Source organism: Oncorhynchus tshawytscha, linkage group LG12 (genome assembly GCF_018296145.1).
Source record: "Oncorhynchus tshawytscha isolate Ot180627B linkage group LG12, Otsh_v2.0, whole genome shotgun sequence".
Lineage (NCBI taxonomy): Eukaryota > Metazoa > Chordata > Actinopteri > Salmoniformes > Salmonidae > Oncorhynchus > Oncorhynchus tshawytscha.
This window is the reverse complement of record NC_056440.1, coordinates 66,506,664-66,534,135: the sequence shown is the minus strand read 5'-3', so window position 1 is coordinate 66,534,135 and position 27,472 is coordinate 66,506,664. Positions and strand designations below refer to the sequence as shown.

At 42.7% G+C, this 27,472-nt stretch overlaps 1 protein-coding gene across 2 annotated transcripts in view; it reads left to right on the top strand.

Moving 5' to 3' along the window:
- LOC112263704 (ubiquitin carboxyl-terminal hydrolase 10) overlaps positions 1–26,110 on the top strand; it is a 33,944-nt gene extending 7,834 nt beyond the window's left edge. Inside the window, exons 2-15 of one of the 2 annotated variants that reach the window (XM_024440226.2) lie at positions 4,374–4,442; positions 4,936–4,981; positions 5,373–5,432; positions 6,292–7,527; positions 10,532–10,623; positions 10,743–10,852; positions 11,088–11,146; positions 11,241–11,344; positions 15,813–15,912; positions 16,125–16,302; positions 17,556–17,721; positions 18,660–18,804; positions 19,776–19,841; positions 22,757–26,110. In XM_024440226.2, the coding sequence (XP_024295994.2) occupies positions 4,374–4,442; positions 4,936–4,981; positions 5,373–5,432; positions 6,292–7,527; positions 10,532–10,623; positions 10,743–10,852; positions 11,088–11,146; positions 11,241–11,344; positions 15,813–15,912; positions 16,125–16,302; positions 17,556–17,721; positions 18,660–18,804; positions 19,776–19,841; positions 22,757–22,944 (2,619 nt within the window). In that variant the 3' untranslated portion in view covers positions 22,945–26,110. The remainder of the gene's footprint in view (positions 1–4,373; positions 4,443–4,935; positions 4,982–5,372; positions 5,433–6,291; positions 7,528–10,531; positions 10,624–10,742; positions 10,853–11,087; positions 11,147–11,240; positions 11,345–15,812; positions 15,913–16,124; positions 16,303–17,555; positions 17,722–18,659; positions 18,805–19,775; positions 19,842–22,756) is intronic. The other variant, XM_024440227.2, reaches the window with a different exon arrangement.
- The last annotated feature ends 1,362 nt before the right edge of the window (positions 26,111–27,472 follow it).

Here is a 27,472-nt window from a genome sequence, read left to right as displayed (position 1 = left end):
AAAGTCAACCATGCGATTGAAGGATCAGTTCACCCCACTGTGCAAGGCTGTCGGTGTGCAGCAAGTGCAAGAGACCTTCAATTACACAGTGCCACTGGGATTAACTTAACCTGCCTTCCCCATGCTGGCTATAAATATCTTTACATAGCAGTGTATTGCTGTGGCCAGCACGTGGCTGGGTAGAGTACTATCCCACTGTTAGTGTCTGGGCTGGAGGGGGATTGCCTTGTCAGGTTCATGCCGACATTTTAACGCCTTCCCGAAAGATTCCCATTTAGATGAACACACATTGGCCTTGGTCCAGTTGAGTTTCAAACTGATTGATAATAGCAGAAGGGTGTGTGTGATTTGGGGATTCCTATATTTATGAATATTTAAAACATCAGATGTGGGCCATTGTAAATTAACTAAATTGAATTCTTATTACTGCATTGATCCTCAAACAATACGAATGACCACCCCACTTCCAATTATTAATATGGGGAATTTGGTTGTGTGTAGTGTGAAAAGTGTTGCCAGTACTCAACTCAATTTGCTTAATCACATTAGTGTGGAGCCTTGTGTAAAAGGTGCAGCTAGAAGGAGTAATCCCTGGACAGGGCTTGACATTAACTTTTTTTTGTCATTTGTCCAAAAATAGAAAAATGTTACAAGGAACCACTTTACAAAATAAAATGCATTACTGTATTGTTTACCATAGAGAAGAGAATCAGACAAAAATGTTGGCTGCACTCTCCTTATTGATGACTTTGCATATTCAAGCCTGTCTCTAAATAAAACACTGCCCCCTTTAATTAAAACCTGTTATGGCTGCATCCCTTTGTTCTCAATTTCCGCCTGACGACATACCCAAATTTAACTGCCTGTAGCTCAGCCCCAGAGGCAAGGATATGCATATTCTTGGTATCATTTGAATGGAAACATTCTGAAGTTTGTGGAAATGTTAATTGAATGTAGGACAATATAAAACAGTAGATCTGGTGGAAGAAAAGAGAAAGAAAGAGCATACGTTTTCTGTTTTTTATTGTTGTAGTATCATCTTTCACATGTACTAGAATAGCCACACAGTCAGATAGGATGCTGGAGATAATTTTGATGGATAACACAAGAGGGCAACTGTAGGTGTGCAAAGTTTCAGACTGATAACTCCAGGAATGGGTGAGCTACATGACATTTAGCATGAAGTCACCCAGGTGTCCCACACAAGTTGCCCAAATGTACCCAAGTGGCCGAATTGGTGAAATGACCTATAACTATATACAGCAGTGCAAATAACTATATACAACATATCAAAAAGCAATTCTAACACACACACACACACACACACAAAAACATGTTTTTAAAAATATTAGAAAATACATGTGGGAAGAAAAAAAAACAGTACACCCCTTGGAAGTCCTCGTCATAATATTTTCTGCCTGTGCCCTGTCCCATAGCAGTCTCTTTCTGATGTAAAGCAGAGGCAAACTGAACAAGTGGTGCATTTCATGCGACACAGAACACAACAACGCCTCCAAGCTGTGCCCTTTTGGCCCTGAGGCACAGTCATGCCTGCAGTAATGAACTGTGGCATATGAACACCACTGGGGGCACAGGTAGAGCGGGCAGCTTGGCACCGGGGGCTCCCAGTCGGAGTCGCTATCACTGTGAAAGAAAACATTTAAAAAATATTTGTATTGTATGAGCCTTTTATCATCACATAAAATAAACAGATATGTATTGTATAGAGCAGAGGGAACAGTCACTAAGGTGAAGTGCTGTTCCATTCAACTCCGGCCATATATATATATATACACACACACAAACAAACTACACATTTCGTTGCAAAAAAATATATATTTAATTTTTTATAAATAATATATATTTTTTTATATTTCATAAAACGGCATTAGCACTTACCCGTCCAGAAGTACGTCCTGTCCTTGCAGAAACAGCTCCTCAGTTCGTTTGAATCATAACACTCCAAGATTCCTCAAACAAAAAATCTGTCTCACTTTTTCACTTTCACTTTAGAGTTTGACTTCGCTTTACCTGATTTATTCGCCATGAAATCGTTGAAACTACAACTTTTCCGAAATACAGCTGCGCGTAAAAAGCCTTACAGCAGTTCCTCAGATCGTCAAGGCGAGAATGGAGTTCCCTGCGCGTGCGATTACAAACAAGGAATTGTGGTCCAACCCCAAACCATTACATACTGGTGTTTACCTCAGCTCATTGGCTATCTACCCAGCTATATTTCAAGAAGATCAGTGGTCATTGGGCAGAAATATAGTCAATCAATGAAGCTTCGCTAAAATTATTGGTGCGTAAGGTAGTCATTTATCGTTGTCTTCAAATCAGCTCACTTCGGTCAATACTCCCCGCAAAGAAACCAATGATGTTTGGCTGTGTTGCAAACATCCAGAGGAATGCACTGAAACCCACCATGACTAGATAAACTATTGTTTTCAGGGGGGAATCACGCCGAATGCTCCGTAAAAAATTGATAGAGATGGAATTCACGGCACAAACGGTTTACAAAATGTTTCGATTTAGGCTATAAAAGTGGATTTTATCAAAGAAAACAGCACTTCATTTGATCAATGGGACACTCAGGAAGAGAAATAAGAGCAAGATATCAGAATGTAAGTCATAATTTTACCTTCATATGTGAATGTGTAAAAACTGTCATGGCGGAAAATGTTTCTGTTCATGATTGCTCTTCTCAAACAAAAGCATGGGATTTGTTCTCTGTAATAGCTATTTTAAAGTGGAAAACATAGTTTGATTACCAAGATTCTAATCTTTTGAAGGGTGTAAGACACTTGCATTTTCAAGAATGTTTAATGTTGCGAAGTTGTATTTTTAGTTGTCACACTGAAATTTCCCCCGATGTTGGTCCCTGTATGGGGATCGCAGCCATAACAGGTTTTAAGGCTCTCCTGGAGGATGTTTGGCCACCTTTTGGTAGCCTATAAATAATTGCAGCATTAAAATGACAACCGTATACTTTTGTATGTCCACGGTTGAAAACACTCAAATTCATAACCACTGCGCATAAAAGTAAAACAATGAGACCGATGAAACTGATCAAACAGTTTTGCTTAATGTTGATACATTGTTATTCCTTCATATTATAAGCTCAATATTTAAAAAAAAAAAAAACATTTTTTTTAAAATGACAGTTTATTATGAAATAGTTTAAAAATGTTGGCCACCTCCACAACAGGCACTGTCCTACAGCCTCCGGTCTTGTGACCATTTGATCTAAACTAAGTGGCCTGAGTATGCCGACAGAATCAAGCCTTCAGAGGTTTAATGTTAATTATCCTAAATTATTTTTGTCAAACATGACTGGTGTTTACCCTATATTTATGTAATTCAAATTCTCATTAAAGTTTGGCTACATCTTCTGGCGCCTCCAAGTCAGCATTGGTTTGGACATGAGGCTGTAGCTGATATGCATATCACATACACTTTGTCATGTAGGGTTTTTATTTGGCCTCTGATCCAATTCTGATTGGAGTAATTGTTAGTGTGATAATAAAAAAATATCTACTTGTCAATTTTGGGCAACTTAAATCTGTTATTCGTGTCCTGCAAGCATTTAATATCAAGCCCAGCTGGATGAACCCATGGGATTTGAGGGTCACAAGTCCAGACCAGCATACCAAATAATGATACTTCACTGCCATTAACATTTTCCTGCCCCAGAACATTGTGTGAGCATTTTTTAAGTTGTTACATTGGGGGACATAAGATTGATAAAATAATGCATTGTGGCCAAATGTCAGCCAAGATTTCAAAAGCATTGTTTTGCTCTACTTTTGAAGAAACAAAAAAAAAGGGACTACAATAGTTACTTGTAGTTCATTCCCTTAGAATGTGTTACATATTGGCTGAAGACAGTGAGTTGGGTCTCTCCATTTGGCTCAGTTCTCTGGGAAGTGGGCTGTCTGGAGCCATTTTGCCATTCTAATGCTGCATGACTCGTCACTTTTTCATGTTGTCCCTTACTTTTACTCAAACCCATGGCGCAATCTGGGCAGACTGATAGGCAAGCCCTCTCCAAGGAGGCCTAGGTTTACTTCTCTAATGGGTCTGTCACAACTGTATCAGTTCATCAGTAAGAGGTGTACTGCTTGTCTGTAAAGTTCTCTGTAGACAAATGGAGGGCGAAAGCTGACTTTTTTCAAAGTGTGTTTCTCATGGCGTCTTGGATGTTTTAGCAATATTTCACACTTACGTTTCCTACACATGTTAATATTGAAGATACCATGTAATATATGTAGTAATTTAATAAATAATATATTGATTTTAAAAGGTTGCACATGATTATCCTCAGTATGTTGAATCAGATGTTTTATGTAAATATATATTTTCTCTCTGCGCAGTACATCTTCGGGGAGTTCAGCCCTGATGAGATCAATCAGTTCTTCGTGACTCCACGGTGTTATGTTGAGGTAAGACAAAGAGTTTTGAATGAGGCTTGAATTTAAAATAAAAAATCACATACGTTTCCCCCAGCTTATAGCTGTTTTGACAGTCTAGTCTACGGTTTTAAGTGTTGGTGTGCCGTTTGCTCTTAATGTTAACCGGGTCGATCTTAAGAATGGTCTTTTGGAAGCTCATTAACACCCAAACCGCTGAGTTTATAGATTTAGTCCAGTGTGTTTATCTACTCTGTCATTGTGTCTAAAACACAGAGAAGACGATGGTTTATTGCATATGTTCTCAGTTTAGTGAGTGTGAACAATATAAGCCACAAAATAACATGTTATCACCAGTACTGTCATCTGCCCCCCCTCCAACATGCACATTACAGAGATGTGATTCATTGATAAGCAGGAAGGCTCAGACTGACAAGTCGTGGTCTATGAGGTTAACACTGTTTGATTATTTACTTTAACTAGAAGTGTCTTTTTAATTTGTAATCTAATCTCTGCTCTTTGACAGCTTCCCCCCTTCAATGACAAAGTCTCCTGCGTCAGTCAGTCTTCAGGTAAAAACGTCTACTGGATTACTCTTAATTTATTTAAGTTTGTCTTGTAGACCATTCCAATCGTCATCCGCATGAGGCCGGCCAGCGATCTCTGGGTTGACAACACTCTTGCCCCCCACATGATGTAATGGTTACGACCAAAGTCAAACATACATACGCCCGTTTGTGCTAGTTGGATCCAGACCTACCTGACTGAACTGCATGTAAGAGAGTGACAGTTTAAGTCTGAATTGACATTGTTTTAAGATGACGTTTAACTTGTAAAAATATGTCCAAGCATACCTGTAGGGCAGGGATTTTGGAGCCAACAAGTTACAAAAAGTCTGTCAACTATACCCCTCCCCTGCTCATAACACTTAATTTTTTACCCTGATTTGTATGAATTATTCAGGAAGTTACTGCACTCCTGCTGTGCCTTACATTACGGAGTCTATGAGACGGCAGGTTTGCGGTGAGTTTTGGGTCCGACGCTCTGTGCTTATTATTTGTTGCTGAAGCACTCAATCCCAGGTCTTAAAAACTGGTGGCTTTCTAAATCTTGCCCCTATTTACTCTCACTCTTGCCTGTCCGTACGATCTGTGAGGCTTTGCATGCTTAGATGCCGTTAAATATCTCCTCTCTATTGCATTAAACACATTGGCACCGCAGCAGTGCTTTAAGTTGACTTGTGATTGACTTGTATACCCCCTCCGTCACTTAACTGGATGGATTGAGAGAACCCTTTTTTATTGGACTTAAGGGCATAGTAATGGTCTTATATGGAAGCTAACAATTACAATAGGTATTTTGTTTTGCTAGGGTTTGTCACTCAATGCATCATTATGACTCTGGAATTAAATCCCTTTGGTAAAAACACTAACAGAGGACACTCTAATCCACAGAGAAGAGCAAATCTCAAAGGAACTCTAACCATACCTTAATTCCCCCTCAGGGTTTCCGGTGTCTGGTTTGTATGGATGACCAGTCATGTCTTATATAGCCCCGACATACCATTTTCAGTGTTGGGATGATCTGAATTTACTAACGTTTTCCTCATGTTCACCTTCAGCTGTTTCTCTCACTGCCTATCATCTTTCAATTTGCAATGTTAGCAACTTGCAAGGTCAATGTTTGATATATTCCATTGAGTTTGTGACGGGTAATGAAGTTGGAAATTGTGTTGTATATTTCATGATGCCGAAATTTGTTTTGGAGTAGTAAGTATGAATAATTGGTCACAACAGTATTTTGTGTTGTGTGAACCTTTGTCTTCAGTGCAGAACCGTAGTGCCTTATGTTCCCAAGCTAACTGACATATCCTTCTCTGCAGGTGAAGACTACCAGCACATTGAGTTTGGTGTGGATGAGGTGATGGACTTGGAGCCCGTGGGAGTGAAGGATCCTCTCTTCAAGGTGTCCAGCACTCTGAACCCCCAGGCTCCAGAGTTCATCCTAGGATGCCAGCCGTCTCAGAAGGTCCCGCAGACAGCCGCAGCAGACGTCCCAGACGGAGCACACTACAACTCCCTGGATGGCCCGGACGGACCCGATGGCCCCGACTCGGAACCCTCCGCCATGGACAGCAACCAGAACTGCCAGGATGGGGACGGGGGCCCGGGCAGCCTGGGCCAGCGGGAGAGGAAGAAAAAGAAAAAGCGCCCACCAGGATACTACAACTACTTGGAGGGCTCAGGCCCCAATAGCGGTGGCATGGGTGTGGACGGGCCTCCTGGAAAGGGGTTGGTGAATGGACACGCTCTTAGCGGCCCTCACCTCGGGTCGCAGGACATGGTTGGTAAGATGTTGTCAGGGGGTGGACTTTCCACCTCCGCCCCTGTCGCTACGGCAGCAGCGTCGGCTGCTGTGAATCAGAGGACTTGTGATAGCCCTGATGAATCGTCTTTGGACTTCACGAGTGGAGCCGCCTCTTTATCAGATGGTAAAGATGCGGCCTCCTCCTCTTCCTCCTCTTCTCAGAGCAGTGGGGTGGCAGAGGGAGGCAGAACTGCAGAGCAGCAGCCTGAGAACATGGCTCCAGAGAGCCCTGAACTGCTGGGCAGCGGTGGGCACAGCCCCTGCCCCCTCCCCCTCCCCCTCAGTTGCTGTGGCCAGCCCCCTGCCACCATTGCTACTGCTACTACTGAAGAAGAGGAGGAGACTAAGGACAGTGGGGTGGCTAATGGGCTGGCTGAGCCCCATGCTGACATCAGTGCAGACGGACACAAGGAGGCCTCTGAGGCATTGGAGCAGCCCCAGCAGCAGGCCCCAGCTCCCTCAGTGGAACCTGCTTCCTCCCCAGACTCTGAGGCCCAGCCGTCAGTGGCAGAGCAGCCTAAGTCTCCTGCCTCTCCGGCTGCGCCCGCTGCCAACCCCCTCAAATCCTGGGCTAGCCTCTTCCACAACTCCAAGCCTCTGCCTGGAAGCCCTCAGGCCTACGTGGAGGTGAAGAACGTGGTGGAGGTAGTGGCTCCCTCCCTGGCCGCCGTGGAGCAGCATGAGAAGGCTGGGGAGGTGAAGGAGAGCCCTGTCCATGTATCAGAGGATCCCATGGCCCCTAAACTTGCAGGTAGTGTACTCTCACAGATAGCCCCACAGTGTGAGGAAGAAGAGCTCACAGGTTAACCCTTATGTCCTTTGGAGTGTGTTAGGACTGTCCCTGACAAAAAAAAATTTAAATATATTTTAGCATTTCTACCGATCTGCGTGCCAGTTCTGGTTTTCATATGCACATTTTCGTTGAAGTTTCATTTAATTTATCTTTGGATCTCAAAATCATTGTCATGTGGTTCATCAAAAATCTATATGAAAATGATACAAACCTAAAAAGTGACTATGTAACAATAACCTATAAAGCCAACCCTTGATAACATTGCATTCAGCAGGTAGAACACATTGGCCACGCGTGGCCTGTCTGTAACGAACTTAAAACGTATTAGCTATTAACTTGGGTCCGGCCTGAAGCTCCTTGCAATGTTGTATAAAATATTCTGGGCCCCCAGAGTTTCCCGTGCCAGTGAACTCTGGACATGCAGCTGTAGGCTATTTGCGCAAGGGATAAGAAGTATTCAGGTAGGCCTATTTTATGATGTTTCCACTGGATCAGAGCATGACATTTATCTAAAGGGAGAGATCTGGAAAGGTTTTTCAAATACATTGAGGAATTATTGAAATTCTCAATGGATGTAGAAACAGACTTTGTTTGCTTGCTGTTTGAGGTGAAGAAAACATTACTTTGAGAAGTTCCACGACTCATTAGTGGTGGTTTGTTAAGACGATCAGAAATACCTTCAGATCCCCAAATGGGCACATTTATATGCCGACATGTGCGCGCAGGCCAGGTAACCTATAGGCCTACTTCTATGCGTAATCCGGTGCGCATCCTTTCTCAACATTGACAGGAGCGCTCCAAGAAAATAACAATGACTAAATTGACAACTCAATTTAAATGGAATGAAATAAACCAGAACTTGTTTCTCATAAGTGTAGCATAGGTTGTGCGCTCTGCAAATAACCTGTCCACTCTGACAGTGAGAACGATAAAAGACTGGAATAATAATAATATTGAATGCATTAATCTTTTTTTCAATTTTCGCCTAAACAATTCTCACAATTAAGTTATGAAACAATGAATGTGCACAAATTAGCAGGAGGGTGCACATTCTGGAGAGAGACATGCATTGTGCCGCCACACTCGCCTTCTTGAGCTGTGCCATCCCCCCTGCAGCCTCCGCGATGGATTAGTCTGGGCCTCCGCAATGGATTAGTTCACTGAGATGGCCGCGAATAAGACGGGTGTCTCGTGCAATATATTTGCTACTGCTCGGCTTTAAAATATCTTGGTCGACCAACAGCCTATCAACCACTCAGATAATTGTGGTCAGCCCTAGAGTGAGTTGACAAAACTATACCCATTGATTATTATAATAGTCATTAATTTGTGCACTTTTCATGTTCTGTATGCATGTGCTGAAGTTCAGCCTACCATCCACTTGGTGTCACCATTGGGGCGTTTAGCTAGACTGATACACATGAGCACCAGGTGGTGCTAACACTCAATGCTTGGTAAGGCCCAGATTACTATGACACATCTCCATGACATGCTTTACCTCACCACCCTATTTTCCCAAATAATTCACCAATGAATGGAGTTGGGGAATAAATAGCAGGCCATGTGAGCCCAGGGAGACTCATGTAGCCAACTGGCCTTGCTGGCGTCAAAGAGAGTCATTGTATATAGCAGTAATACTAATACATGTTGAAGGCCTCTATTCCAAACTGCATTCATGAGAATACAGGCATAGGGTGGGCTTTAGCTACTGCTTTACCAATAATGTATGAGCAGCACTAATTAAGTCCCATAACCATGACATCAACCTTATGGATTTTTAGATGCAGTAGACTAGAGCAGGATAAATCTCTGACCTCACACACAGAATATAAAATAAAATTGCAAAGCTACCTAATGAGTTGATCTTGTAAACTGCCTAATTAAAGGGGATATGTAGGATCATATCCTGATTACTAATTTCCCAACAACAGCCTCCAGGTGTTGAGACCACACAGGGTACACTGGTGGTTTTAAACAGCCTGTGGCAGGGGGGTTTGCCATGTCTGGATAATATGTGTTTTTTGTCTTGACGGGATTATTGCTTGTCTCACTCAGTGGTATGACCCTTGGCTTCCTCAGGCCTCATGGATGTAGTCCTGTGTCTGGAAGAAATATACAGAGAGGCCTTCTCAGTGGGTTACTTAAGCCTGTCATCCTTTTTGTAAAGTGGGATTTTTCATCTGAGGTATTTATGAGAGAGGGCTTCTGGGCATTCTAATGTGCTTCTGTCTAGATAAACCTGATGGTTTCCTGTGCTCTACGGCTGTAAATAATTAAACCAGGCTCCATGTGGTTGCCTTCACCGTTCAGTGGAAAGGCTTATTTTGTACCCACAATACAGTGCTCAGACAGCGCGCTCCTGTCAGGAAATTAACAGGAAGCTATTATAGGACCCCTTACTGGTGTCACCACTACCACATCTCATTTTGATTTCCAACCCTGTATACGATCATATCTCATCTGGAGTGTGCCTTTACTGTTTAGGCAAACTATTTCTCTTCTCTCCTGGAATGATTGTTTCACTTTTAGCAAACCTGTTATCTATTAAAAAAAAAACATGTTTCTATCATTGAGGTTCATATTATGATATGTAAGTAGGCGGAACTATCAAAAAACTGCTTGCTATTTTTAACCCATTGTTTTCCCATAATGTGATTATGTGGTGGTGGTCTGATATTTTCTATGTTGGAATGTCTGTCCACGTTACCATGGAAGCTGTGTTGCCAGTGACAGTCTCCCTTCCTAGGCGTGGCACAGTATCTCCTTGTTCTGACAAACCAGCCTTGTGTGCCACTGTCATATGATGCAGAGTTGGAAGAAGGGACACGATCTATATAGCACATGGTGTAAATTGATATTATTTTTTGCCTGAGGTTTACAAACTAGCTTCTATTTGAACTTTTTGTTTGATTTTAGTAAGGGATGTGAGTTCAAAATCATGTGTACTTCTTTGAATCCCCAGAACTAATTGAGAATGTGAAGTTGATACACAAACCAGTGTCTTTGCAACCAAGAGGACTGATCAACAGGGGAAACTGGTGCTATATCAATGCTGTATCCTTTTCTCAGTTGCATGTGAAATGCTTGAATCACATGTCATGAACAAAATTACAATAAATGTCTGTATTTAGTGTTCCAATGAGGTGATTTTGCCCTTGACTGCCACCCCCAAGACATTGCAGGCCCTGATTGCTTGCCCCCCCATGTATCACCTGTTGAAGTCCATTCCGCTGTTCAATGACACCCAGAGACCCTGTACTTCCACACCCATGATGGACAACTTGTAAGTAGCCTCTCTCCCTGGGAGCTGACTGGCTGTTTTTAAAAGTCAAATCTCACAATTAATAGAAGTCTTGTTTGTGTGCAAATAAGCAGCGACAACAAATTCCTGCCTGAACTAAATTGGTTAAACTGTGTTAAGAGTATTGAGAGAAGGTGTTAATGTGTTCCCGCTGCATTGGATTGAGTGTGTACTTCCTTTGCTGATTACAACTCCCTGACCTGGTTTCTCCCTCCAGTGTAAGGCTTGTGAATGAGTTCAACAATATGCCTGTGCCATCCAAAGCCAAACAGCAAGGTAAGCTGTCTGTCAGCATCTTCTAAAAGAGCTAGAGTTTATTGTATTTCCTGTTGATGTTCATTTGATATGTTCCTTGTTGCTTTTTCCATAGCTGCTGGTGAAAAGATGATAAAAGACATTCGCCCAGGTGCTCCTTTTGAACCCAACTACATCTACAGACTCCTCACCCTCATCAAGTCTAGTCTCTCGGAGAAGGTAAAGCCATTGGGCATCCAGACCAAGCTTTACCTTCGGCCTGTAAAATGAGTAATGTGTACTCTGAGGTTGTACTCGCAATTAGGACTGGGAGATGTATTTTATTCATTTGAATGTTTTAGCGCAGAATATCGCAACAGTCTTTTTTTTATGTCAAATCAAATTTTATTTGTCACATACACATGGTTAGCAGATGTTAATGCGAGTGTAGCAAAATGCTTGTGCTTCCCGACAATGCAGTAACAACCAACAAGTAATCTAACTAACAATTCCAAAACTACTCTCTTATACACAGTGTAAGGGGATTAAGGATATATGAATGAGTGATGGTACAGAGCAGCATAGGCAAGATACAGTAGATGGTATCGAGTACAGTATATACATATGAGATGAGTATGTAAAAAAGTGGCATAGTTAAAGTGGCAAGTGATACATGTATTACATGAGGATGCAGTCGATGATATAGAGTACAGTATATACGTATGCATATGAGATTAATAATGTAGGGTAAGTAACATTATATAAGGTAGCATTGTTTAAAGTGGCTAGTGATATATTTACATTTCCCATCAATTCCCATGATTAAAGTGGCTGGAGTAGAGTCAGTGTCATTGACAGTGTGTTGGCAGTAGCCACTCAATGTTAGTGGTGGCTGTTTAACAGTCTGATGGCCTTGAGATAGAAGCTGTTTTTCAGTCTCTCGGTCCCAGCTTTGATGCACCTGTACTGACCTCGCCTTCTGGATGATAGCGGGGTGAACAGGCAGTGGCTCGGGTGGTTGATGTCGTTGATGATCTTTATGGCCTTCCTGTAACATCGGGTGGTGTAGGTGTCCTGGAGGGCAGGTAGTTTGCCCCCGGTGATGCGTTGTGCAGACCTCACTACCCTCTGGAGAGCCTTACGGTTGAGGGCGGAGCAGTTGCCGTACCAGGCGGTGATACAGCCCGCCAGGATGCTCTCGATTGTGCATCTGTAGAAGTTTGTGAGTGCTTTTGGTGACAAGCCGAATTTCTTCAGCCTCCTGAGGTTGAAGAGGCGCTGCTGCGCCTTCTTCGCGACGCTGTCTGTGTGAGTGGACCAATTCAGTTTGTCTGTGATGTGTATGCCGAGGAACTTAAAACTTGCTACCCTCTCCACTACTGTTCCATCGATGTGGATAGGGGGGTGTTCCCTCTGCTGTTTCCTGAAGTCCACAATCATCTCCTTAGTTTTGTTGACGTTGAGTGTGAGGTTATTTTCCTGACACCACACTCCGAGAGCCCTCACCTCCTCCCTGTAGGCCGTCTCGTCGTTGTTGGTAATCAAGCCTACCACTGTTGTGACGGGCGGCCCGTCAGGAAGTCCAGTACCCAGTTGCACAGGGCGGGGTCGAGACCCAGGGTCTCGAGCTTGATGACGAGCTTGGAGGGTACTATGGTGTTGAATGCCGAGCTGTAGTCGATGAACAGCATTCTCACATAGGTATTCCTCTTGTCCAGATGGGTTAGGGCAGTGTGGTTGAGATTGCATCGTCTGTGGACCTATTTGGGCGGTAAGCAAATTGGAGTGGGTCTAGGGTGTCAGGTAGGGTGGAGGTGATATGGTCCTTGACTAGTCTCTCAAAGCACTTCATGATGACGGAAGTGAGTGCTACGGGGCGGTAGTCGTTTAGCTCAGTTACCTTAGCTTTCTTGGGAACAGCAGACTGGTATAGGGATTGATTGAATATGTCCGTAAACACACCGGCCAGCTGGTCTGCGCATGCTCTGAGGGCGCGGCTGGGGATGCCGTCTGGGCCTGCAGCCTTGTGAGGGTTAACACGTTTAAATGTCTTACTCACCTCGGCTGCAGTGAAGGAGAGTCCGCATGTTTTTGTTGCAGGCCGTGTCAGTGGCACTGTATTGTCCTCAAAGCGGGCAAAAAAGTTATTTAGTCTGCCTGGGAGCAAGACATCCTGGTCCGTGACTGGGCTGGATTTCTTCTTGTAGTCCGTGATTGACTGTAGACCCTGCCACATGCCTCTTGTGTCTGAGCCGTTGACTTGAGATTCTACTTTGTCTCTGTACTGACGCTTAGCTTGTTTGATAGCCTTGCGGAGGGAATAGCTGCACTGTTTGTGTTCGGTCATGTTACCAGTCACCCTGCCCTGATTTAAAAGCAGTGGTTCGCGTTTTCAGTTTCACGCGAATGCTGCCATCAATCCACGGTTTCTGGTTAGGGAATGTTTTAATCGTTGCTATGGGAACGACATCTTCAACGCACGTTCTAATGAACTCGCACACCGAATCAGCGTATTCGTCAATATTGTTATCTGACGCAATACGAAACATCTCCCAGTCCACGTGATGGAAGCAGTCTTGGAGTGTGGAGTCAGCTTGGTCGGACCAGCGTTGGACAGACCTCAGCGTGGGAGCCTCTTGTTTAGTTTCTGTCTGTAGGCAGGGATCAACAAAATGGAGTCGTGGTCAGCTTTTCCGAAAGGAGGGCGGGGCAGGGCCTTATATGCGTCGCGGAAGTTAGAGTAACAATGATCCAAGGTTTTTCCAATCGATATGCTGATACGCAATCGATATGCTGCGCAATCGATATGCTGATAAAATTTAGGGAGTCTTGTTTTCAGATTAGCCTTGTTAAAATCCCCAGCTACAATGAATGCAGCCTCCGGATAAATGGATTCCAGTTTGCAAAGAGTCAAATCAAGTTTGTTCAGAGCCATCGATGTGTCTGCTTGGGGGGGGGGGATATATACGGCTGTGATTATAATCGAAGAGAATTCTCTTGGTAGATAATGCGGTCTACATTTGATTGTGAGGAATTCTAAATCCGGTGAACAGAAGGATTTGAGTTCCTGTATGTTTCTTTCGTCACACCATGTCTCGTTAGCCATAAGGCATATGCCCCCGCCCCTCTTCTTACCAGAAAGATGTTTGTTTCTGTCGGCGCGATGCGTGGAGAAACCCGCTGGCTGCACAGCCTCCGATAGCGTCTCTCCAGTGAGCCATGTTTCCGTGAAGCAAAGAACGTTCGTCTCTGATGTCCCTCTGGAATGCTACCCTTGCTCGGATTTCATCAACCTTGTTGTCAAGAGACTGGACATTGGCGAGAAGAATGCTAGGGAGTGGTGCACGATGTGCCCGTCTCCGGAGTCTGACCAGAATGTCCGCTTGTTGTCATGTTTTATTTTGTCATGTTTTATTTTTGGTCTAGTCTCCTTTGCTCCCTCTGTGCTGTATGCATCATTTACACACACACTAAGTCCCTCTCCCTGCCACTCACAACAACAAAGATGAGAGATCACTTCTTCCACTCTGACAAACCGTTTTCAACTTGCCATTTTGTGGTTTGGTCCAACAGAATTGGTCATATGGAGACTGAAACACATTGAGACATTTATTTTACTGTAATAGAGGAAGTTAACCTTTCTAAATGATACCTTTTTTATGTCTCAACTCCTCAAGTTGCTCACAGAGCAGACACTACTAACAGGAGTATCAATGAACATTGGTTCTGGAAAATGTGTGTTCAGCATTTTAGCCAGAGACTGTTAAACTAGCTGTCTAGTCTGTTTTATAATTGTGCAATAAGCAAAAAACACAAATATAAGGAATTCTAATTCTGAGAAATAAGGTAGGCTACATGATTTCAACGTCTGAACAAAGTGGACAGGCTAGCATGCTTTTCAAACTGTTGGAAACAGACAGAATGGTGTGTTCATAACAATTATACCTTGTTAGCCAGCAAATAGGCCCAAGTTGGCTAAACTTGAAATATAAAGATTAACTGGCTACTCTGTAGCACATGGGCTTGAGTGATTGTTTGAGACCTGTGTTAATGTTCTATAATGCCTGCTACAAGTTAGTAATTATTAGTGAATGTGCATTATACATGGTTCTGGTTAAATTTGTTACAAAAATGTTATTTTCACAGACTGACTTGTAAGCTAGATCAGTGATTATTGCAAAAAAGCAGGTGAACTATTTTTGATAAAATAATTAAATTATTAGTGGCTCTTATGGTTGTGGAAGGCTTATATTTAGCCTAAGTATAACTTCACAAGCCCTGAATTAGAGCAATTAAACTGAAACACTGTGTATCGCCTGTTTCCTGACACTGGTTTTATGTCAAATTCCACATTCTCATCAGTACACTTGAGTCTATGCACCGGAGACATTCAGTCTGTACCTGTCTGGATGGTACAGTACATGGATACATGTACAAATATTCATCCGTTGGTGCATGAGACATGCTGACTCATTACTGGTTCATAATCATATGAAGTGTAATTAAAAAAGCTATTCCAAATGGAATGAGAGAGCTTTTGAGGCAGGCATTCCCTATGCGGTTTAGATTGTATCTCACCTGTGCCATGTGCACACTGATGTCCTGTCCTGATGCTCAGTAACAGCTGAGGCAGTGGTGTTGCATTAGAGCGGAGGCTCTCTTGGCACCGTGGTCTCATTAGTGCTGATGGTTGTGCGTTCTCTGTCAGGGTCGACAGGAGGATGCGGAGGAGTACCTGGGTTTCACCCTCAACGGACTGCATGAGGAGATGCTGGCTTTGAAAAAGCTCTTCTCCCCTCAGGAAGAGAGTAAGTAGTGCCATGGTCTAAATCTGATGCATGAGGTCTTACAATTATCTATTTACACGTGCTCTCTGCTTATGAACTTAACCTGATCTAGTCCATTTTCATTTCACATAATTTCCTTATGTTCTTTGGCCTCACTGCTGAAGCTGGATCTGCTCTATGATTTCCATTGACTGTGGTTCTAAATCAGTTGTCTCTTCTCCTGTCTTGATCAGAAGCCCCCACACCCAACGGCCCAGAGTCCCAGTCAGGTGTGGATGACGATGTTGCTGATAAGGAGGAGGGGAGCGAGGACGAATGGGAGCAAGTGGGCCCCCGAAACAAGACCTCCATTACCCGTCAAGCTGACTTTGTCCGCACCCCTATCACTGACATATTCGGAGGGCACATCCGGTAGGGTAACACCGTTGACTTGTGAGGTGTCAGGAAACTCATGCACAGTTTCTTTACATGTGAGGTGTTGCTTATAATGGAAACTTAATGCTGTTCATGACGATATAGTCAAGTCAATGTTTTGGTGGACCCAAAGCCTTTACTACTATTTCCTTGGAAGAAAAGCCTGAGGCTTGGAAAGACACCTGGCTTCTCCCACATGAAGCAGGAGTGATGGTCAGCCACTGAGTGTTTCTTTTCTCCCTGCCCAGAGCTTATTTTTCTTAAAGCCCAGCAGCAGAACTGTGGCACCAGTGGTGTCCTTGCCCTTCTTTTTATTGGCTGTGGCACAGGTGCTTGGTATGACAGGAGAACAGAGCGTATAGTGCCATCTTTATCTGGGCCCCCTTGGGCTGGTTGCCCTGGCACCACCTCTGGGCCCCCAGCTCCAACCTCAGCTGAGGATGCCATCCCAAACAGGCCTGCCACCAGCTGGCTCTGGGCTTTCTTTGCTCCAGAAGCACTCTTCAGAATAACAGCCATTGTGGCCCGGCCTATGGTCGGTGGCCTGGACAGCGAGGCGTGAGACACACACTCTAGCAAAGAAAGAATCACAAAACAACTTTGAAAGTTTTGGACCTGTGAGGGTGTGCCTGGGCCAAATGACATGCTCTCTGAGGTTCTTCTCTCCGAGGTTCTGATCTGGCACACGCCTGGCCTGACTGGGTTACAGATCACTTCAGAGGATTATTTTTCTCTGAAAAAAGAGAGTAGTTAAAGTAAATGGACATAAGGGCAGACCTTCAGGAAGGTCTTGGTTGAACTATGCATACCCACTGAGTTCAGCTACATTCACTTTTTCTGCTACTCAAGTCAGGATAATTGGTTTGGTTGAGGGGAATCATTGGAGCAAGGTTGAAATGATTTTCAAAATTTAAAGAGATTAGCATGACCACTTCACTCATATGGCTGTCAGAGGGCTATGAATGTTGGAGTTGTTTTTGCCATTTGAACATTTTGGATCAGTTTCTGCCACTAAGGAGAATTTGAGGAAGGAGAGGAGATGATTCATAAAGGTGTAGTTTGGAGAGACATGTAGAGCGAATCTGTAGTATGACCCATACACTTTCCTTCAAAGCTGTGATGCTGTTTTCTGAGGTCAAGATGTTGAGACACTCAAAACCCATTACTGTATGAAGCTTTGTGTAATGTCCTTGTATGCATTGTATTTCATTGTCTGAAGTGGGGTATATTTGACTTTCTGTCCTATGCAGGTCGGTGGTGTACCAGCAGAACTCTAAGGAGTCAGCCACCCTGCAGCCCTTCTTCACCCTGCAGCTGGACATCCAGTCAGAGAAGATCCGCACCGTTCAGGAGGCCCTGGAGACCCTGGTGGCACGGGAGTCAGTTCAGGGCTACACCACTAAAACCAAGCAGGAGGTAAGGGTCTTACACACAGTACACCAATGCTACTACTAAACCATTACAAGGCTTGGATGTGTTTGCATATCAGTAATTCTGATTTCATGCTCAATCGCTTGGTTTTTCCCCCACATGCAATTAGTTGAAGTATGTTGATCCAAACTTGAATGCTGCTTTGAAAACCTCCAATTGATTTCCATTTGTTTTTCTTCTGCAATCCGAAACAAGGATGTGGGCATGTTGGCAGTTAAAAGTAAAAAATGTAGTGTTTAGACAATGAGAATATTAGTTACTGTGGTGTCTCGTTTCTTTTAACTGGAGTATTTGGAATGCTCAGCAGCACACTCCAGTACACAAAGCACTCTCCCCTTGATGGGCCCCTTCTAATGGGCTGAAGTAGTCGGACTCTTAACAGATCGTCTTCCCATTGGCCTTGTTTCTCTTAATAGACTGAGGACTGTGTTGTGCGTGTGGACTCTAAAGCATTGTTTATGCTTCATGTCCTCTCTGACTGAGCTGCCTGGTGAAAACACATTGTTTTAAAGCCACAGTATAAGAAGACAAATGTGCCTTGCCTGCGTCTTCTGTATGGAAACAAAACTGGTGAGGGCAACATCTGTTGGACAGCTGTGTTGTTTACCAACCTCATCAGCTTTTATTTTACAAGACAGTTGTTACAGTACCTTGATATCATTTTAGAAGTAGCTGGTAGTTGGGGTCACTGTCTGGTTCTGACAGTGAAGGTGTAAAACCCCAGTGATTCACAAGTGACTAGATCAAAGCTCACAGCAGGCTCTTGGTGTAGGCCTGTGTGACAGTGTGTGCTGGTTTTGTTCAGAGTCTAATCCCTGGATAAATTGGGAGATCCTGTACTGGTTTATATTAGCTGTTTGATGTGGCTCCACTGTGTCAAATGGTCCCTGGGCTCAGTTTGATAATCTCTCCTGTGTTTGCAGATTGAGATCAGCCGGAGAGTGACCCTAGAGGAGCTCCCTCCAGTGCTGGTGCTCCATCTCAAGAGATTTGTGTTTGAGAAGACTGGAGGCTGTCAGAAACTGATCAAGAACATTGATTACCCTGTAGACCTGGAGATCAGCAAAGGTACATGAATCACTGAAAAGCCTCCACAAACCATTGGGTGAAGTCCCCACTTAAAACACATGCCCCAATTATTGAATTAACACTATTGAATGTGTGTGAAGCTCTCTGAACCCTGGGTGAGAAAGGCAATCGTTCATAACACACTTCAGTCAGCATCTGATCATATTCCAGTAAAGACGGGTCTTTCCACAATCTGGGTCCTAGTTAGACACACACAGGTTTAGCTCACTTATCTGACATTGCGTATTTAAACGAGGGTGCCGGCAAAGTGCTGGGAAGTCGTCATCAGCGGCAGGGAGAGATTATTTGTGGGTTGACCTCATACTGTTAAAGGCCTCCTCATTCAGCCCAAACACCCAACCTCACACAACTTTACACCTCATCAGTCCTGTGCTTGCCAGCCAGCCTGCCTATGTTTACTGCTCTGCCCGGCCTACCCTACAAGCCCTGAACCCACAGCACACGGAGGAAATATTTATAGAGGACCCCCCCCAACAAAAATACCATGTCAGGTCAACATGTCATTAATATCTGAGGGAGCCTCTGTTTCCATCTGTCCCATGTAGGAGGTTCATGTGGGGTTTTTGTAAGTAATCCTAACGGCACGTCTACCAAATCCCCACAGACAAGGTCCCAGGAGCTTGAGGATATTAGTACTGTAGATTTACAGAATAAGCATCAGAATGTGAAGAGAATCCCTGGTTCGTTCCAATGTAAACTGGGTCCAGCGTTTTGGGTCTCCTGCGGTGTATAAATTATAAAAAGTAGGGAGTGGCAGCCTGCCAGCATTCTGCGTACGATTTACCAAACGCTACGCTGGTGTATTTTTATAGCCACCTTTATTTAGACAGGCTGGCTTTCATGGCACACAGACCCAAATAACTATAATTGATGGTGCTCTGAGGGAGTATCTTATACATTTTGTATCTCTCTGTGATCTGGCTGTACTTTATTAATTTGTCTCTCCTTAGATCTTCTCTCTTCAGGGGTGCGGAGTAAAATATTCAAAGGCCAAAGAACCTACAGGCTCTTTGCAGGTATGTACTAAATATACTGATTTATGATCAACTACAGACCTCTCCTTCTACACCCACATTGTCACACAAATGGTCATAATCATTCAATTATATGCAGTAATAGGGCATTGGCCCTATGCTACAGGCAACAACATATATAGTCAAGCATAAGATGTATTCAAACATTAAGTTCAATAGTTCATAGGATTCTCTTTCGATGTGTTCAGACTCGCACTGAGGTTTCCTTTCATACTCGGTTTACTCCACATGCTATCTCAGTGACTGATAATATTGATCCTTTTGAGTTGAGTTACCTTGGAAGTCTTGCTTCGGCAGCTGTGTTTTTGATAAGAAGCAGATTGAACTTCTTGGAGTCATGACTTTGCTCTTGGAAAAATGTTATGTTTTGGACTACTCAATTGACCCTTCACTAAGCCACACCCAATAATTTTCAGCAATCAATGGAAAGCAATAGTTGTCAAGTCCCACTCCTCAGACAAGCTCACACTAAAATCTCATGAATGGCAATGAGGGCTATAGCAAAAACTTGAGTTTTCATTATTTAAAAATAATAATACTAATTAAATGGCTAAATAATAGAATAGAACTTGGTACTGTGATTCCTGAAATACAGAGCCTATTTGTTTTAATTTATTTACCTTTATTTCTAGTTAACTTGGCAAGTCAGTGAAGAACAAATTCTTATTTTCAATGACGGCCTAGGAACAGTGGGTTAACTGCCTGTTCAGGGGCAGAATGACAGATTTGTACCTTGTTAGCACGGGGATTTGAACTTGCAACCTTCCAGTTACTAGTCCAACGCTCTAACCCCTAGGCTACCCTGCCGCCCCAATTTATCAAATCTGAAATGATACTTATGTTACATAGTTAGTTCTAGGTAGTTCTGTATAGGTAGTTCATAGGTAGTTCTGTCTCATTGACCACCAAACGTTGCTAATGCTAGCTAGCCACTTAATGTATGTTAGTTAGATAAGTTAGCAATGTTATGAATCTGCTGTTGACATCAGGATAAGATTTGAAAGATCTATTTAGCTCCAAAAAGTGTTATAGCTTTGACTGCATGCTGACAGTGAATTCAGAGCCATTTAGTTACACTATAAACATAATTTTATCAGGTTCCTGTGAAGAAATTGTAATGACAGTCCACCACAACATAGCCTACCCAGGTTTCTTGACTAGCAATGTGTAGTCTGTTTCTTAACAGTAACCAAGGGATGTGGGGCTTAGCGAAGGGTCAATTTCAGGAAAGGTTGACTCAAACCATGTTTAGAAACTTTTAGTGGGAGCAAAATGCTGTTTCTGCAAATTTCTCTATGCCCTACCAAATTCTAGAGTGTTAACATACCTGTTTAATGTACTGGACAGTATTATGATTTGTCTATGGAGAAAGGTGCAGGTGAAGTGTTTTCTAGACTAGAGCATTGCCCCAGACTTTACCACAGCCCTGCCCCCTCACCCCTATAACCTCCTCCCTGGCAGGACCAAAGGGAATAAAAGTGGGCCTTCATTAGGGAGCTCTGCCTGCTCAATGAAAACATCTCCACTGTGCTGCTGTCTGGTGTAGGTGTGAGTGGCCAGTGTTCAGTTAACTGTTATTTCCAGCAGCTCATTCAGCATGTAGTTCTCCTGCCCCCTCCTCCTCTCTCTTCACGCCTCACTGACCAGTTTAAACAGAGACAACCTCCACTGTGGATATGGGGGTCCTTTTAATCTCCCTGTAGTTTGGAGGTAAATTGTCTTCAGCCGTTTATTTTCCTTTCAGAGCAGAAAAAGGCTTTCCTTACTTGTCAAAAATATGTTAGTAGAGTAATCCCTAGCAACTGTTGCTATAGCGGTGCAGTTAATCTTTTACTGTAAGATCCTGGAGGTAAAGGTTTTGCCTAGTCTCTGACCATCTGGCCCATGGGACAGAGAAAGTCTTGATGAAAAGGTCTCATGCTACTCATGCTACAGTGTGTAATATGATAACATAACAGTTTAGTAAATATGTCATATAAGCGCCTTTGGAAACTTCATTCATGCCACTTTAAAATTCTGCCGCCAGTGAAAAGGTGAACCTATGCAATCAAGCACTTAGGGGGAAAGTTGTCTCAACTACACACGGGTATTTCTTGTTTCCCTCCAGTTAAACCAACCATTCAGTTGTGGTTGCACATATCTGTTGTCAGATGAGGGGGTAATGATGTTACTCCTTGCCTATAGTAGCTTATGGTTTCAGTACAAAGAATGAGTTACCGCCTGAATCTAGTTCTGTGTCCAAATCAAACGGCTCTAACAAGATTGCCATGTTTACTCAACTTAATGAGTTATTTCTGGCTGGTAATAACTCACTGTGGCTTAAATCCGAAGCCCACTTTTAAACGTGGTCTTCATGGTATCGTAGTGTTTCACTTTAAGGGCGTTAAGTCCATTTTGGAACACGTGTTGCCAGCCTGTAAATACGGGCACAGAATGGACAATGTTATTTTCTTTCCACATTCTCCTGCTGTATTTACTTAGGTTTTTACATTTGGTCATGATTGATGCATTGCCAAGAATTCTTACGACACTTGATCAGATATGTGAAAGAATTATAATAGAAGTTTGCTTACAACATTATATTTAATGCCTACATCAATAAAACACTGAAATTGTGGCCTCTCTGTAAGGCTAGCAACCCTGGTCTACATGCCTAGGGTGCTCCAGAAAGTTTCTGATATCAGTAGTTAGTTACTGGCTCTGATCTTGTGTAGCCAGAACCAGATACCAGAATTACTTTTTCATTTGGACATTTTAGTCATTTAGCAGACACTCTTATCCAGTTGGTGCATACCTCTTAAGATAACTTGGTGAGACAAACATGTAAGTGCATTTTTCCTCGTTTCAGTTTGATTTCCGCCTCTGAAAAGCTTCCATTTTGTGTGTCCCTGTCGCAGTTGTCTATCACCATGGGAACAGCGCTACAGGCGGCCATTACACCACGGATGTCTTCCACATCGGTCTGAACGGCTGGCTGCGCATTGACGACCAGTCAGTGAAGGTCATCAACCAGTACCAGGTGGTGAAGCAGACTGCTGAGCGCACTGCCTACCTGCTGTACTACCGTCGCGTCGACCTGCTGTAGACACCACACACACACACGTTCATGCACACTCAAGAGGAACACTCGATTTACACATACACTCCCACTACAGACATACACACTCAAGTGCACATACACATGCATACATACAAACTAATGAACAGGAACACTGCCCAACTTCTTGCAAGATTTTCTTCCTCCCCCCCGTCCCTGCTTTTCCAGAGAGCCAGCGTTTCCAACAATGCCTTTTTCCTTTTATCTTTTTTTGAAAGAATTAGAGGGAAAAAGGACACGTTGTAAAATATTTTCCCTGTGATGGCTTCCTCTTCTCTATGTGCCACTGCTGTTTTTTTAATGCTGAGAGGAGAGACTGTTGAATGGACTGAGGGGAGGGGACCTTGAGACTCGCCTCTGAACCTACAGCCTCGTTCAGACTGGGAACAGTGGGTACTTTACCCACAGGACGAACTATCTATCTACAACACCAGGCTGCAGATGTCCGGTTGGGCTGCTGGAGAGAAGTCATCTTTTTTTTTTTTGTTAATCTACTTTTTTTTTTCAATCTTTCTGTTGTTGTTGAAAATGGCATAAAATAATCAGTGTTTTGCCTTTTAGCAAGGGGAGTTGTCCTAATGAATTTGCAGCAGTTTAAACACCTGTTGAAATTTTGTCAGGGTGCATCGAAAAAGGCCCAGCACCAGCAAACAGCAAAACATTATCGAATGAGTCTCTTTAACTCCAGAGGCAAGATGCTCTTCATGGCCACCATCTCTTCTTACTTCTCCACCTTCCTCACTTTCCTGATGCTTTTAAATCTAGGTAAAACTTGAGCCATCAAAAAAATAGAAACAATTACAGGAGAAGAGGTGCTGCTACAGTGTGCTGAAACTAAACAGCTTTGTTTGAAAGAACCTTGTGTTTTCTGGGTGTAGAATTAGAAAGAATATCTAAAAACAATTTTAATGCGCTTTAGGATTTAAATGATGATTAAAAAAAGAAGCTACTGTGCACGTATAATATATCTGATCAATAACAAGATGTGGATGTGCTAATGCACACTTGCAGATATTTTAAGATTTAAAACTGCAAAAAAAAAAAAGAGAGAAAAAAAGAGACATTGAATCAAGTTGAGTGTCACCTTGTTTGGCTCCCTGAGTGGCTGTTAGTTCTAAGGATTTCTGATTACTCTGGAGAGATACCAGTGAAGACTGAGATTCCACCACAAGCACCAGCCCTTGTTCATTTTTCCCTATCCTTTCCCCCCTCCATCCTTCATTTATCATTTTTTTCCTTGTTCTGGTCTAAAGGTTCCATCTATGTATAGGCAGTCTGCCGTTGTAGAGTTACAACAGCCACATGACCCCTTACCCCCCAACTCACCAGAAAAAGGGGGCTGCCTTAGGTTCGCAGTGCAAAGCTTTCTAATCCAAATCTCCACTCAATGTACAAGTCCAACCCAGTGAGTGTGACAACTGTAAGTCAAATGTCTGTAAAGTTTATGGGAATGTACCTGACCTTTGCATTTCCTCTTTTGTGGCTGAGTGCAGTTCCTTTCCAGCAAGAGAGACTGTCCATGTTGAGGGGAAGTGGATCACATCTGCTGCTTGGCTCTAGAAATGAAATCCCCCACAACAAATGCCCACAAAAGGAAATCATGTTTGTTTTTGTTTGAGACCTTGCTTTTGCATCATTATTATTCATTGTGTTTTTTGAGTTTCGCTTAAATTTTATTTTTCATTTGTTCAATAATACCATGGCCGTTTCCCCAGAATTATACTATATGTCATCTAAATTGATATTTGAGCGAAATTTCCCAAGGTAAAGCACAACAATTAATAAATTGGACACGGTCTTTGCTTGATCATATAGATTTTTTTTCCTTTACGTTTGATCCATAGTTTAATTTTAAGGGACATTTCAACCAAACCAATGTCAGAATCTGTCAGTATTTAATCCTTTACAAAAATAATATAACTGGTACATTACTTTGCTGAAGACTTGGTGCATTGTGGTTTACCCTTGTATACTCTATGTCCTTAATGGGCAAAGAAGACCATTTTCTAAAGATCTTTCACATACTGTATACACTTTCTCACATACACACTACGTGTGCACACACACTTGGCCATTAGATAAAGCGAGGTACACAACTGGGAATGGGTCTTTTGGTAAGGCGACTCTCACACTTTCCCATTTCTGACCACTGGAAGGTTGGGGCAGTGTGAAATCATTTTTCCCACAGTGGAATAGCAGAGCATGCATTTTAGATCCAACAGGAAGAGCTTATTTTATCCCATTTCTCACTTTGTAGTTCTCTCACTGATGGTAGCAGAGACTTATTCAATATACCTGTATCCCCTTTTATTTGAAATGACTGGAAACTCTGAGTAATGGAAATAGTTATCTTACCATGTGCAATTTCTGTGTTGCACACTTTATTGAGTTTGGAGCCGTGTCATTTAAATTGGCCACATAATTCCCTTCCCATGAATTAGCGTGGAATATTTTGTCCTGAAAAATGTGTATTATGTTAGTGACTGCAATTTTGTAGTCTAAACCGTGCAGAATTTGGTTCCCACAAGTCATTTGCTTATTACTTATGGGTATGTAAAGTTTTTTTTTTTTTTTAATCTCCAAGTGAAACCAAAGGTTACTTCACATTGACCCTGTTGGCTTTCATAATTGCGCTAATGCTTCTGTCTAATTTTGGTTTCACCTCTGCATCAGGTTCTGTTGCCACAGCTCATGATTCATTCAATCGGCATGCCTCAGTCATTCCATATGAGGAAATTGAGCTGATATGTTCAGATCATTATAAAACTCCTTATAAGTGTTAGTTCAATTGTGCTGATGGCTATGTGGTCATATCTGATACTCATTGTGTAAATGTTGGTTTGATTTGTTTTTCTTTCCCCCCTGAAAAATGTTTTGAAGAAGATGGTTTGAAACAGACACTAAAGCTTTCAGAAAGCTTTCTGTTGTACACATTTTATCCCTGAGTCTTTTTTATGATTATGGTCAGGATATGTGCTGGCGAATCGCTTCAATGATGTCGTTCTGTTTAGTTTGTGCTTCCTAACACGGTTGTCTGCTGAGGGCTTGTGTTGGGATATCAAGCTGAAAACTATATGCTGTCTTTTAATCTCAATCCTCCAGCATTCTACTCTTTTTGTTTAATTGTTCAAATAAAAGATTGTGGAAAACCGAAGCCGTTTGTTAATGGTGTAGTCAGAAGACTGCTTAGCTTTCTTCTAGTACTCCTAACATCTGTAGTCTCTACACACCTTCAACTGCCCTAGTACAGACAATGTCACAATAACAGCCTGGTCTCATAGACTGGACATAACATAGTAAATGTGAATCCAAGACACTCAAATTAGTATGGTTTGGTCTAGAGGTAGACCGATTATGATTTTTCAACGCCGAAACTGATTATTGGAGGACCCAAAAAAAGCAGACAATGATTAATCAGACAATTTTTAAAAATATATATTTGTAATAATGACAATTACAGCAATACGGAAGGAACACTTTTTTAATGTTTTAACTTAATATAATACATCAATCAATTTAGTCTCAAATAAATAATGAAACCTGTTCAATTTGGAACAAATAATGCAAAAACAAAGTGTTGGAGAAGATGGTAAAAGTGCAATATTTGCCATGTAAAAAAAAAAAAAAGCTAACATTTAAGTTCCTTGCTCAGAACATGAGAACATATGAAAGCTGATGGTTCCTTAACATGGGTCTTCAATATTCCCAGGTAAGAAGTTTTCGGTTGCAGTTATTGTAGGAATTCTAGGACTTTTCTCTCCACACCATTTGTATTTCATATACCTTTGACTATTGGATGTTCTTTCTGGCACTATAGTATTGTCAGCCTAATCTCGGGAGTTGATAGGCTTGAAGTCATAAACCGCGCAATGCTTGAAGCACAGCGAAGAGCTCCTGGCAAATGCAGGAAAGTGCTGTTTGAATGAATATTTACGAGCCTGCTGCTGCCTACCACAGCTCAGTCAGACTGCTCTATCAAATCATAGACTTAATTATAATACACTGCTCAAAAAAATAAAGGGAACACTTAAACAACACAATGTAACTCCAAGTCAATCACACTTCTGTGAAATCAAACTGTCCACTTAGGAAGCAACACTGATTGACAAATTTCGCATGCTGTTGTGAAAATGGAATAGTCAACAGGTGGAAATTATAGGCAATTAGCAAGACACCCCCAATAAAGGAGTGGTTCTGCAGGTGATAACCACAGACCACTTCAGTTCCTATGCTTCCTGGCTGATGTTTTGGTCACTTTTGAATACTGGCGGTGCTTTCACTCTAGTGGTAGCATGAGACGGAGTCTACAACCCACACAAGTGGCTCAGGTAGTGCAGCTCATCCAGGATGGCACATCAATGCGAGCTGTGGCAAGAAGGTTTGCTGTGTCTGTCAGCGTAGTGTCCAGAGCATGGAGGTGCTACCAGGAGACAGGCCAGTACATCAGGAGATGTGGAGGAGGCCGTAGGAGGGCAACTACCCAGCAGCAGGACCGCTACCTCCTCCTGTGCAAGGA